Source organism: Camponotus floridanus, unplaced genomic scaffold, assembly GCF_003227725.1.
Source record: "Camponotus floridanus strain SB8 unplaced genomic scaffold, Cflo_v7.5 scaffold78, whole genome shotgun sequence".
NCBI lineage: Eukaryota > Metazoa > Arthropoda > Insecta > Hymenoptera > Formicidae > Camponotus > Camponotus floridanus.
This window is the reverse complement of record NW_020229847.1, coordinates 957,936-972,578: the sequence shown is the minus strand read 5'-3', so window position 1 is coordinate 972,578 and position 14,643 is coordinate 957,936. Positions and strand designations below refer to the sequence as shown.

Genomic DNA, 14,643 nt, shown 5'->3' with positions numbered 1-14,643 from the left:
GTTGGTAAATCAAGTTTCACGTAAATAACAAAATATTGTCTTTTAACTAATTTTAAATAAGATTTACTTCAACAAACCTTTAATTTAACTATCAAGATATTTAATCTACAAAATTGGGTGGACGGTGCGGCGCGATGAAGTTTTTGCAAAAAAAGATTTCGTTCGAAATCCAACAATATTCCATTGACTGAAAGATGGTCCGGTAGATCTGAAACTCTCCATTCTTTGCAATACTTTATAAAATATATAGAATGTACAGCATGTGTATAAATATATAATACACTATGTATGTATGTATGTGAATGTATGTGTGAGATGTGTGTGCGTACGTATATGTGTATTATGCTAGGAATTCTATAATGACATTCGCTCGACGTTCGTTCAGCTGCTAAGGTCCGATATTATGGTTGTCGTCCAGGAGGGATGATCACAAGTGAACGCGAGAAACATTTTCTTCGATAATCTTCCGACTCGCTCGTTCCGTGCGAGTCATCATCCGTGCGGTTAACGTCAAACTTGCAGACCGCGCTCTACTTTTTGCTTATAAATAAACAAGCGGAGGAGAGAAGAGACGTTGTGCGCGTGGGTGATGACGGCTCGGCCGATCACAAGCGACCACGATGATGCATGAATTTCTATCTTGACTCGCGCAAAGTTGTAGCGCAAAGGTAGAGAGCGCTTTTACGGTGCGTGTTTTACGAGACAGAAAGAATGCAAATATCGGGGATTGTGTTATTCGTATGAAAATTATATTGCCACTCCATACACACATACATATATATATATATATATATATATAATATATATATATATATATATATATGTATGTATACATATATGTATGCATGTATATGTATATGTATATACATATACTATGTTACAGTTCAAGCATTCAAATTCGCATTTTTTCATCGAGCGTGTAACTTTCTCGAAGAAAACCAAAAGCAGTAGTTTTTTTTTATTTTTACATTATCAGTCCGAAGCGTCGATGCGTATAGTAGTACACTCGTTCGATCGCCGATCGTGTATTTAGAGATTCTCGCAGCGCAACGCGAACGATATAATCGGACGGTGTGAACAAGTCCCGTCGTCTGAATCACGTTAAATCTCGGTAGAGCGATATCGTGCTTCAGTGCCGCATATCGTATAACATATATCGCAATACTACCATTCGTGTGCCATATTGGAAACCTCGGGATCGTTCTTTGTCTTCCTTTGAAAGTCCCGAGTCACACATACACACGTAGCCGCTATCTCGCGATTACTGCGAAGACGCGGTTTAATGAGGTCTCAGTGTAACGATTTTATTGTTGCAATTATAATTACAGTAGTCGTAATCGTAATCGTGGTTGTGAGATGGTAACAGAGTCATGTCGGGAGCTGGGCAAGGAAGATGCCGGGGTCAGGCGAGCTCGTTACTGTCCGGGAAATGATCACGTGCGTCCAGACAGGCGGCCAAATCGAGAACCAGATGATGGAGAGTAGGGTGCTCCAGGACTTCCGCGTCCGGTAAAGGCGGATGGCAACGCGGCCTCTGTTGACGACCTCTGAACGAACGATGTAGATTCAGCACCACATCGCAGAACACGTAACGCACCAGCAGCAACCGCAAAAAATCGTCGCCAAAGAATTGCAGCACGCTAGTCTCTGTGAATTACGAGATTGTAGATGAAATCATGAGTGATATCGAAAAATGGGAACGGTCTGATGGAGGAGGATGCCTCTTAAATATCAGATCTTTTTCAATTTACGATATCAAAATCGACGCATATATTTTTCTTTTGCATTGATCTTCATTGAATGAGAAATCGTATTGTATTTCTTAATTTTCTTACTCTTATACCATAAGAGTTAAACTTTCAATTTAACTTACTTTCTCAAAATGATATAAAAGCGTCGAATTAAGAAAAAAAAATAATCTTGTCAGAGAAATTGTCGTCGAGATTGATTTCGAAATCTTTTAATTTTTGATGACTAACAATAAGTTCATCCGAGGATTTGTTGAGCCGAAAGATATTTTGGTATTGTTTTGAACAAAACACGATTGTTCGGGATAGTTTACGCGATACAACATGGTTTCATCTCTCTGAAAACAATAGTTATCCCTCAGAAGTTAAAGAGATACGCAGAAATCGAGAACGCGAGTTCGCCAATAAATTTCCTTGGATCTAGGCCAAACGTGTTTATTGTTGTAACGCGATCGTAAGTCGCATTCGGTGAGACTGGCTGCTGTTGCACTAACGAGAATATGCCCTCGTTTTGACGATAAAATCTTAATTTTGCTCGCTTTTTTTCTTAATATCATGCTATAACTGTCAAACACCACGCAACATACTGGTCAAGCTAAATAAATTTTGTCGATAACTGTATGCATCTATTTAGCAATTCAATCTTTTTGACACCGATGAGTTCTATCTAAAATTGTGTATTAAACGATTACATGTTTTAAACGATTTTTAACGCTAATATTTTAAAAAGCGGACACTAAAAATATTTTAATATTCAAACTCGACAATTAGAATGTCTGACAAATTGTTAAGCGTTAATTGTTCCTATTTCGAGTTAAAGTATAAATCCCCATGTTTTTCAATTAAAATCTTAAATAGTATCGATATTTAAACAATCAGCGACTTGTCGGACTGATTTAAAGAGAGTATCTCCCAAAATTCATCGTTTTCTACTATCGAACCTGCTCCTCAGCCGTTTTCGTTTAATCAAAGCTTCAACACCATGATTGCGTCGAGTATCCTTACCGCATCGGGAACGCGTTACGAGCTGACTGGCCTCGTTAAGGAATCGCTCGATGTAACGCTGGCAGCGCTCCCAATGTTGCACGGGCAGACTCCCGACGTTGCATATAAGGCAGAAGGCGGCGAGGGGGGCATGAAGAAAGAGGGTGAACAGGCTGCCACCGTGTCGCAGGTCGCGCAGGGTCGGTGGCACATCCTGCGGCGACATCAGCACCATCAGCGGCTGGCCAAAATAGCGCGGTATCTGCTGGAACACGAAGCTGTTGTCCGAGTCGACGACGACGAAGAGCGGCTTCCTGGTGAACGGATAGAGATCACCCGGGTACAGGCAATGCGGCTCCTTGCCACCGGCCGGCCTCTTCCCGTGCTCGGGATCCCTCTTGCTGCACGTGGACACGCCGCCCAGGTCGTACCCCACTGTACGATCGCAAGATTTTATCAACATCGTGCAATTCTACGTTCGCCGAGCCATCAAATGGAAATGTCAGGCAACTTTGAGGAAATCTCGAAATTCTGTTCATTATTTGTTTATTTGTCTGCGAAGTATTTTGCAGGATTTACATCGAGTTTTAAAAATGAGTTACATTCTGAAATCTTTTTTCAACGAATGTTTGTTCAATCATCTTTTTTTAGAACTTTTAATTTAAAAATTTGTTATTTAAATCTATTATTTGTGTGAATATTTAAAATTTCGAATAATTAAAGATTTCCGAAATAAAAGAATACAAATTAATAACAAAAGATCTTGTCATGCTATGTATCTATTTTATACATATATTACTTAATTTTTTATTAACAATCTAAAATTCCGTTATTCAAATGCATAAAATTGTATATGCAATTTCATTATTAAAATATTTCATATTAAAAAAAATTTCAAGTATTCTTAAATAATTATTTATACATCTTTCTCTTTCCCCAATGTTGCCATCATCCACTGCGATAAATATTTTAATTTCAAATCTAAATAAATGTTTAAAAATTTTTTATTTTTATGTTTCTCAAGGCAGTTGTATTAATAAACAAAAGAAATTCATTCCACATTATTTATGTTACCAATTATTGTAATCGATAGACGTCTTTCTAATACATTGATATTGATTGCAAAGCTAGATTCGCCATGGTACGAATCTTTATTACGAAATAACCTTGATGCTAGGTCGCTACTCCATTTTCCTTTAAAGACCTTGGTTGCAACTAGCGACTGATATGTAACCTTTATCTAAGCAATATGTAATCCTAGTCTAAATTGCAATCAACTAAAGTTACGCATGACATGCGGATAAATGGTTCTTAAGTGACCTTGTTTTTACTTTTATCAGCATAGATATGCAAACATTTTATGAAATAAAATAATTAATTGGACGCAATAATTGAAAACATAACATGTATAAAGAATGCTGCATATTTTATATGAAAAAGTGGCTTCGGTTAAATTAACTGAAATTGAAATATGTTATAGTTTAAGTGATGCTGATCAAAAGTTTCCTCGGACAAAAAGTCCGAAAATAAAAAATATAAAAGATATGATGATTTGAAGTGAGTGATATTAAAGTTTCAGAAACGCCTGTTTTTGAATACATAGATTAAATTAATATATAAATGTTTGAAAAAATATATATATATATAATCTATGTCATTTCTGTAGTATTTAATGACTCCAAATTGTCTGTGCGTGTATGTGCACATATATATGGCAGAGAGAGTTTAAACATATGACAGAAGGAGTCATTAAATATTATAATATACTTCAAATTATTATATCTTTTATATTTTTGATTTTCGGACTTTTTGCTCGAAGAAATTTTTTATCAGCACCATCTAAACTACAACATATTTCAATTTCAGCCAATTTGACCGGAGCTACCTTTTTCATATAAAATGTACGGTGTGTCCTTTTCCATAAAAACAAAAGTTTCCTTTGAAACTTGAAGTTTATCATAATATTAAATCATCAATGGCAAAAAATAACGTTAATATATTATTTAAGAAGCCTGTATTTATATTATTTAAGAACCAAGAATTTATATTATTAAGAACCTATTTTTTTATAGATATTCATATGTATTTATATGTAAACTATTTCAAAAAAATTTATAGAAACATGTCATGATAAAAAATATGAAAAAGCATTATGCACATAAGTCGTTTTTAAAAATCACACTTATGAATGAAAAGATGGTATATAGTCAAATAACTGTATCCACTCGAGATCGCGATGAATTTTTTATTATAATTAATATTGTTAGAGATAGAGATTAATAATTGTTAGAGAGAGAGAGAGAGAGAGAGAGAAAGAGAGGAGGGGAGAGGAGAGAGTCAATAAACGAAATACATATCTGACGCGAAATCGCGCAATAAGAAGACAGTTAAATAAAAATACGCTAATTAGATCTCGCCAAAAGATAAGGATTTTTTTACTTCCTTAATACAAAACGGCAGTAACAAATTCAACAAAAAAATTTGTTTAAAAATTTGTGAGAAAAATTGAGTCTTGTCAATTGAGTTTGTCAAAGAGTTTGTCTCTGAAGTATTTTACAGTCGATCTAGGGCATTCTACACGGTTCGTTTGATACAAAGAGACATTCTAAGAGAAAAAGAGAGAGAGAGAGAGAGAGAGTGAGTGATTGGTATACACGTGTACGAAGCACGTGGTGAGGCGATATGCTACGAAACTATTGCAAAAATTATCATTATCTTTTTATTATTATAATTATGGTTGTTCCAATTAAGGCAACTCGAGGAAACTCAATTAGCCACTTCATGATGGTATCAGTGGCCAAAGTACCGGATTACCGGATCGAGGAAACTGACCGAAAAAATCGACGCGCGTTCGCCTTCGGCTTCGCTGAGCGGGTGATTCGCTTTAACTCTGCATGACTGTACAACGGGCTGTTCTGTATCAGTGGTCACTTTTGGATGACCATCGTTTGTGCTGGTGTGATCGACTCAAGCGGACCCGGAACGGACTTGGTGGTTTACACGAGATTGTAGGGCGTGAAATGCGGGACTCGATACTATCCGATGCAGAGATTGATAGTAATAAACGATCTAAATGATTTTCGTGTAATATTAAAGTTATTTGATATGAATGATTTACTAGTTCGCGATTGTCAATTAGAGACATCGATATATGAAAATTGACAGAATAATTTTTGCACTTTTCAAAGACTAAAATTGATTCCATATTAATATTATCTCTGTTTACGTATGCGTTTTTTGTTTATTATTTAATGATAATTAACTCTTCATATTTTTTAATATTTTTCATAATTTTCTCTTTTCACATTGAAGCACTAGATTATACATATATTATAGAAGCATGGATTCTATATTGTAAAAGCTTATTTATTTTCTTCCTTACGTAAAAGTATCAAATGACGAAACCTCAGAAAATCTCTGTGTCTCCTTCTTTCTTTCTCAAATTGTATTTTAACTAATGTATTTTAAAATGAAAATAGTAATACCATCAATTTCGTATGAAATATAAAACATCGCCTTAATATGATAATTTTTATTTAGTTCAATTTCTTTTCGATTCAGTTCAATTTTCTTTGACAGATATTGCCATTATTTAATTCCATCATTTATTATTCCCTATAAAAATATCGTTTTCCTGCGCGATATTTATAATGCCTTATAAATTAATCCATGAATAATAGGTCATCTTAATGGTAAAGCGAATAAAAGCTACTTAAACAGTTATCTGCGCGCGAAGCATTTTATAATTTCATTTAATTCTAAATTTTTTCAAATAAAATACAGAAATGATTCTCAATAATTCGAAACTAGTAATCTTCTATTTCAATTAACGCGAAATAAATTCACATAATTAATAGAAAAGACGCATCCATCCTTACTTCAAGGTTTATTTTCAGCGAACCTTCTATTTAAAATAAAGGTTACACACGCCTATAAACTTGCGACAACACAGCGATAAAACAAACGGTAAAGGCATTTACGTGAGAGAAACTCAATTAAACACTCACTTTCTTCGGGGTGCTTGACGGTAGAGAAGCAGCCGTCCGCCGACAGGTACAGCAGTAACGCGCCATTGGCTGGTAGCTCCTTGAAGCCACTCGCGAGGAACACTTGTACCTGGCTGTAGGTCGGCCTGTACAGCAGGTACTTGTGCGGATTGTCGCGTCTCGGCGCGCCATTTTCCGGTCCGGGATAAGGCCCAGGTCTAAAGGGCATCCGGCCGGCGGGCGAGGCGTCGTGCAGGTGATTCGGGTCGTCCCTCGGTTCCCGCTCGAGTGTCTGAAGCATTCTGAACATGTCCATCGACAACTCACTGAATTTCACCTGATCGGCGCAATTGCCGACGATTAGGATCTCTTGGAGAGATAGGCACATGTGTGGCGATCGTTCGACAGGTGGACAGGTCTGCGGACCGAGCCTGTGAGTCAGCACGATCGGGTTTGAGTCCGAGTGCAGGACACCGACTGCGGACTCGGCCTTGACGAAGGCCTTGATGTCGTCAAGAACGAGATTCCACTCGAGCTGATCGTCCGGCTCGTACGTGCTAGTATAATCGGCTATCTGAGCATCGAGCTCTTGCACGAGCTCCCGCACGAGCTTTATACGATTCAGCAGGAGACACACGACGATGAAGCGAGCATAATACCTGAGCTTCTTCACCATCAGATCGCTCCTGTCCTCCTTAGCTGCGCGACTGTAGTAGGCGCGACCACGTATCGCCGCGTAAAACGAATAGGCCTCGTGCAGATAGCTCGTCTCGCTGGTACGTAGGTAATAATGATAGTAGAGCTGACCGATCTTGCTGGCGATCTCGCCGATCTGCCACCTCTTGAGGCCATACTTTGTGTCCAGTATCGTCCTGAAAATAATCAAGATTGTATACATGAACGCACAGCACGTGTTCACAAAATCATTTAATCATTGAATTACATTTTTCTTTTTATCTTTTTTCAACTTTTAAAAATTAATTTCTTCTAGGAAATTTTATCACTTACATCATACTACTAATTAAATAATTTTTAATAATTTCAAACTTTGAAAAATATGTTCTTTTTAGAGAAAACGCGTGTTCCTATTCACGAACATTAATAGTAAAAATATAATATAAATATAAATAGTAAATATTTCTACAAATTAGTTGGAATGATAATTGCGACAATAAAGCATATTTCTCGTAAAAATTAATTTAAATGTGTATGTGTAATTTAAATGTAAAATATAAAATATTCTGAAAAACCTCATTTAGTTTTCAACATTTTTATATATAAAAAATAAATTAAAAGCAGTTTACAATATTCAGAATTATATATTTGATACAAACTTAACACATGCTCTCTCCCTCTGTGATTGTTAAAATCGAAACATACAATTTCTTTTAGTGCAATGATAAAATAACATTTCGATGATATATAAAATTAATAAAATTATATTGTATATATATAACATTAAAACTTTTCTAATATTGAAAATATATTGATTCTAAAGAATTGAGAAATTTTTAATAAAAAATATAGAGAATATGAAACTTCCTATATCTGCTCCTTAGTTTATTGCATAAAAATTCTATAACATATTACGTGATTCATCATGTCTACCTGTGGATAAAAAGAAGTTATGTCTTATAATATAAGTTTATGATAAAATATATACAAGTACATACATAAGAACAGTAGAACAGAAGAGTAGATATGATGAATGACTTTTTTATCACTGAATATAATATATTAAATTGTCATGTGATGACGCATAAATGATGCATAACGTACAATGTAATTAATAACAAGAGAAATAACGAGAAAAAAGGAGGGAGAAAAAGATGAAAAATATAACTTATATTTTTCTATCGGTATACTTCAAGAGATACACAGAAAACAAATTTCTTACGTCAATTATTAATTAATTTAGAGAAATTAAAACGAAAGCTCTAGTCCATCATTTCACTAAACTCGTGAGACTGGCTGACAAGTAGATATAAAGGCTGAAGCGCTACGCACGAGGGTTGGTCACGTGGGTTTCGCCATACAGATTCTTATTTCGTCATCATCATCAGACTGTCAGATCAACGACATCCGCGAAATATCATACCGTATTGCGAATATTTCGCGTGTTAGAAAAAAATTTTACTTTATATAAGAGTGTCGAGAAAAAAACATGGTTCGATATTTTCTACAATGGACATAATTTTGCGGCATGCACTCTGTCGAGCGTTACTGCTATCGAATCGAACGTTTACTACTTGTTTCTGCTCGATCGAAAGAAATCACGGACGAACATGGAGGTCAGAGAAATCAACAGAAATCGCTGAATCACACATACTTAAACGAATTTACGAAATCGAATCTATACGATTCTTCGCTCCGAATACTTGTAGTAGTCGTTTATCGCATCGATAATCTTTCATTAATAAGCTTTTTAGAAACGTCAGCCCTTTTAACAAAGCTAGTCTGTGAAGAAAATCGCTACCAGGTGTGCTCCAAGATGAAATCAAGGAAACCATGCTACAAACTTATCTCTCTTTTTCCCTCCCTTTCTTGTGCATACGCATGCATATACATATACGTGCGCACTTTCTCTTTCTCCCTCTATCTTTATTACTCACCTGTGCTGTTGCTGGAACTTCCAGAGCTTCGTGTAGACGTCAAAGGTCCGCCCGAAGTAACCCTGCCACTGCTTGTGTCCGTATTGCGGCAGGTCGCGCAGCCCGTTGAACAGCTGCTTGCTCTTCTCGAGCAGGTGGCAGAACTCGAGGACGACTTTACGCTCGTGGTCGTCCATGCCAGCCATCATGACCATCTTTTCGGCGAGTCGGGACCGCGGCCGGACGCTGGCTGGACGCCCTTCTCAACGACACGGTCGCGGCGGGCCCGCGTGATGGCGCCTGGCGATTCCGCCACCCTTTTGCACGGCGCCCACGACGACGGCGACGACCACGGAGACGGACCAATCAATACTCTTTCCCACCCCGCATCAGGGGGCGCAGCGTGCGATCCGCCACCACTGCCATCGTGACGTTTAGCATCGACAGGGGTGGAAGCGGCGCCGATTACAGCCGCAATGACGACATCCGGGGACATCTGTCCCGATACCGGCGAGGCTTCGAAGTACTTCCGCGAATCGATATTTTCATTCTTCAGGATAAAACTGATTCAAAGCGACGACGAATGCTTCCTTTGAAATCATCGCATCTAGTGGCATACTGCAATTATTCCATATTATATCAATATAGAGAAATATTTAAATATTCATTTTCTATATAATAAACTTAAAATGTCATTTCTTGTCTTAGAAAACGATACATGATAAATCTTTTATTCATTTCGAATTATAATCTTCTTCTGTTTATTATACTTTGTGCTTTTAATTACAATATATTTACTTATTGTAAAATAATCCATTAGATATATTTTTCATGTCAATTTTAATATATTTTTATAGTGTTTTTATCATCAATTGAAACACGCAGTGGAAGATTCATTGTTCAAATCAGACGATCAGTGATATTCCATTGCATGTATTTAATTAATTTTTGATGAGAAACTATTTATATATTTTATTCATGTATTTATTCATCATTATACATGTCCATAATAGTTTGCTATAAGTTCAAAATATATGTTACTCAAACATATGTTGCGAAATTCATAGATGTCTGTTAATTATCTGTGAACGCTTTATGTAGACAAAATTTTTGTAAATTTCTAACTATCCAATCGATGGATCAAACATTATTAAAATCAATAAATTTCTATCTTATGATAAGAAATACCGTGGATAAGTGCTTGGGGTTGGTCTCACCCAGTCAGTCCGATTTTACCCTTATTCAGTCACAGCTTTACAACATATTTTTGGTACGATTATATTTATACAGAACAACATGCATAACCAACAGAAGAAATATGATTTAAAATACGAATGTTACAAAAATATCTAAAGTTAAAGAATATGAAAATTATAAATGTGAAAATTACAAATGTAATAACTTTTTTAATATGTATTTTTATAAAGATTCATAAAGCATTATTAATAATTATTGCGTGAATATATATATATATATAATTTTTGTTCCGAATACAAAATATCTTAGATTTATAATATTAATTTAAAATCGCAGACACTTTGATAAATTTACAAGTAATTTTTTTGATAAAAATTTAAAATAAAAATGAAAATTTAATGCAAAGCTAATATAAAGTTTTATCTTACTTTTATACATCTTTTCTTGGAATAGTAATATTACATAAATGTAAAATATTATCTCTTTTATGTCGAAATTAATTATACAATTTAAAAATCTCGAAATTAATTATACAATTTAGAAATATACAAAAATAGATATTTGTATGTTTAATTCAATCATTCCTTCAACTATTCAATTTCCTTATTATTATTATTTACGAATCCATCTTAACACCTCCACCATGATTGAACTTATCAAAATCCCAGGGTCACAACCTATTTTATCAAAATCTGTGCAGACATCTTCTATATAAATGCAAATTTCTGAACTCTTCCGAATATCTTGCTAACTTTCTACTTGTCGAGACTCTAACGAGGCCTGTCGGTTTTTCTTTCATCATAATTAAAATTTCCAGGCGAAAAGAGGGTAACGTCACGCCGGCGAATGGAGACCAGGGGGTGGTTGCGGCCGCTCGACACTTTCGTCGCCGCGGCTCGTTACGGCAGCAGCGACGGTGGGAGTTTTACCGCCCCGCTAGTCGACTACCGCCGTCTCGGCGGAGATTAATTAACTAGATAACGGTCGGTGGCTGGGAAAGAGGGCGAGGAGAATGGATAAAAAAAATGAGAGAAGGAGAAAAAGAGACAGAGCCACAGAGAGAAAGAGAGAGAGAGAGAGTCAAATAGAGCGAGAGAATGACGAACGAGAGAAACGTGTCAGACGCGATGCAACCATGGGCCAACCATGGGGGTCCCCACTGACGGACTACGGGGGTGGCGGTGGCGATCAGGGAGTCGTTTCCAGAGGCCGGACGGTATAGAGTCCGGAGTATATCGACTGTGTCGCCTCATCTACAAGTCAATCAGGCTCGCGTGCCGGCGGCTCGTGAGGCCGGCTGGTACACGTAAGTAAGTAGCCAGGCCCCTGATGGGCACCTACACGCATCCCCCCGTCTCCCCCCTTCTTCCCTACATGGTACCCGCACCTAATACGAGGCGCTACCGTCGTCGACAACGGGCACCTTCGGCCGCCGGGTATGCAAGTATAATGCGCTATGGCGCATATATATAAATGCTTATGGTAATTCGCGCGCGGTCGGCTTGTTTCGATGCTGGCCGGAAGTCTGCTAGATAGAACCAGCTCCGTATCGCCTATTCCTATCGGTACGTATGCCACTGCCATAACGGCGCTGTAGCACAATGACGTTTACTTGCAACTGTATCGTGAATAAATTGCTACATTTTTCTGAAAATAAATTTTTAGAAATATTATGAATGCATTACAACAGTTTTTTAACATTATGCATTTTTCTTACGTATTTTTTTTAGTTATACTTAAGAAATATTTAATCGGATTAAGCTATATTTTGATAATTGTAGCATTTGTGTGCATGTAATAAATCTTCAATTTTGTATTATTAAATAAATTATAAATTTTATTTCGATCCTCAATCAAAATCTTTCATAGAAATAAGGAGTGTTTACAAAATTTTGTCTTTTCTCTTCTCTTTGTATATATTTTTATATCCATGATCGTAAAACAAAAAATCTAAATTACGTCTAAAACACAAAGATATTAGTACGAGAAAATTAAAAATGCAAACTTTTTTGTATGGCGTATATGTGTGCCTTTTTCCAATCATTTTCTTCGATGCCTAATATTTGATGTTGAAAGGTATCCCTTTGATTTTGAGACGAGTCAGTCGTTAATCATTCAAAGACCGCGGTAAGGATAAGATTACCTAATCACGGCTTTTCAAGGATTCGTAAAATTATCAATCCAGGTGAAGCCGCGTATCTCGGGTGAGTCAGCTCGCGATCGATGGGCCCGAATCACGGTCGAATCTACGATCTGCACGTCGACATGATTCGAGTCATGACTCGGCTCAAACGACCATCAGTGGCAGCCGGCTGTACAGCTTGTCTGGGTATAGACGAGTGATCATATCGGGTCGTTAACTGATATTAATAGCAAGGGCGCGGTAAGCCGGGTGGAGACTGCTGGTTCTCCTTTCTTTCTCCTTCTTTATCCCCTCATCTCTCGCACCTCGCATCCAGCGCGCCCGAGCGGCGGCCCTTGCCCTAATTGCAACAAATTAAATCAAACGATATCGGTGTATCCCTCTGCGGATCGAATTCACATGTGTTACGTACGAAGAGTGCCGTGATTGTGCGCGCCTTTTCACCGCCTCGTCTTTTCCGTCTCCTACGTATTGCTTCTAATTGGATAACTTTTATATCGAAGATGCAAATAACTATTTTAACTTCGAATTAAAGATTCGTGAGAGGAAGCAACTAGCATAACTCACGCATTTTAAATAAAATTAAAATTTTTATTTAAACTTATTTATTTAAATTTATCATATTATTTACTTTTTATCCATTCTTTGTCAAAATTGTAAAAATTGAAAACAACCTATAATCAATTTACAATAGTTTATTAAAAGAAAGAAATAGACAAAAACCATTTTTAGACAATTTTTTCATTCTAACATTATTTTTATAAAAGACTGATTAAGAGATTCGAATTAAAATTTATTATTATAGAAATAATAGAAATTAAAAATCCACTATATACCTAAAAATACGACAATTATCAAACTATAATCCTTAATTTAATCAAATAATTGTTAAGTATGCATAGAGAAAATGTCTTAATAAACTCTATATATTATATCTCTTCAAGAAAAGAAATACATAATATTATAAAAACCTGTTGTAATATATTTCCGTAGTATTTCTAGCAATTTATTTGCAGAAATACGTGAAAAGAAGATTAATGCGTGTTACTATTTTATATGCTAGTATCTGGTACGGTTCATCCCGGTGAAATATCGTGACCGAATTCACGAACACGAGACGAAAGAGATTTTTAAGCATGCGAATAAATTCGCATTCTTTTTAATGTGTTGCTTTAACCTGTTGAATGCGTCGCTGTTCGTGACAAACAGTGATTACATTTGCTCTCCCGAGTCAGATTCATTTTTTTCATTTTATCATTTCGACAATCGCGTTTTGTGCACGATAAGCGTATTAATTCTCTTGCGATCTTCTCAAGTTTGCGAAAGCTCACTGTAAAGAATCATTGCTTTCCGTCTTGTTCTCTATTGTATATATTCAGTGCTTTTTTATAGTACGAAGAACATAAATTATCACTGTAAACACATCAGACATTTCTTACACTTTAGACATTTCTTAACTTAAATTATTTCTAATACGACAAATTAATGATTTTTATTAGTAACTCTAAATTTAATAAATTTTATAAAATAAAGATTTCTATTTTTTTAAAATGAATATTATATATGCAATGTACATTTTATTTCTAATTTATTATCATATTTCCTTTTTCAGAGGTTTTCTCTCTCTCTCTCTTTCTTTCCTCCTTTTATATACATATACATATATTCTAGAAAGATTATATTACATAAAAAATAAAAATTTCGATTTTTGTCTATTATTATTAAAAATGTTTTTGTATCATGTTTTGTATATTTTTTATGTTTATTATAATATAATTTGTTTATGTGTATGTCTTAATTTTAATTTAAAATTCTTCTTTCGTTTATGACAAAAATTTATCAAGTTACCACAATTATTCTTAATATTTATAATGCAAGATATAATATCATGTAACAAAATATATTTTTAGCCGGTATAATATCACACTGAAAAAAAATTCTGGGTAAACCTGTGAGATGCATTTTTTTAAATATTTAGTTTTTATCAATTATAA

The 14,643-nt window shown here is 35.6% G+C and overlaps 1 protein-coding gene across 3 annotated transcripts in view; it reads right to left on the bottom strand.

Moving 5' to 3' along the window:
* Nucleotides 1-1,208: 1,208 nt before the first annotated feature.
* The window catches only part of LOC105253291 (protein SCAI), a 77,975-nt gene continuing 64,540 nt past the window's right edge, over nt 1,209-14,643 (bottom strand). For 2 of the 3 annotated variants that reach the window (XM_025414144.1, XM_011261234.3), the window contains 4 exons: nt 9,331-9,927; nt 6,740-7,590; nt 2,754-3,167; nt 1,209-1,647 (listed from right to left, as the gene is read on the bottom strand). In XM_025414144.1, coding sequence (XP_025269929.1) covers nt 1,403-1,647; nt 2,754-3,167; nt 6,740-7,590; nt 9,331-9,524 — 1,704 coding nt within the window. In that variant the 5' untranslated portion in view covers nt 9,525-9,927 and the 3' untranslated portion in view covers nt 1,209-1,402. Of the gene's footprint in view, nt 1,648-2,689; nt 3,168-6,739; nt 7,591-9,330; nt 9,928-14,643 lie in introns of all 3 variants that reach the window. The other variant, XM_011261235.3, reaches the window with a different exon arrangement.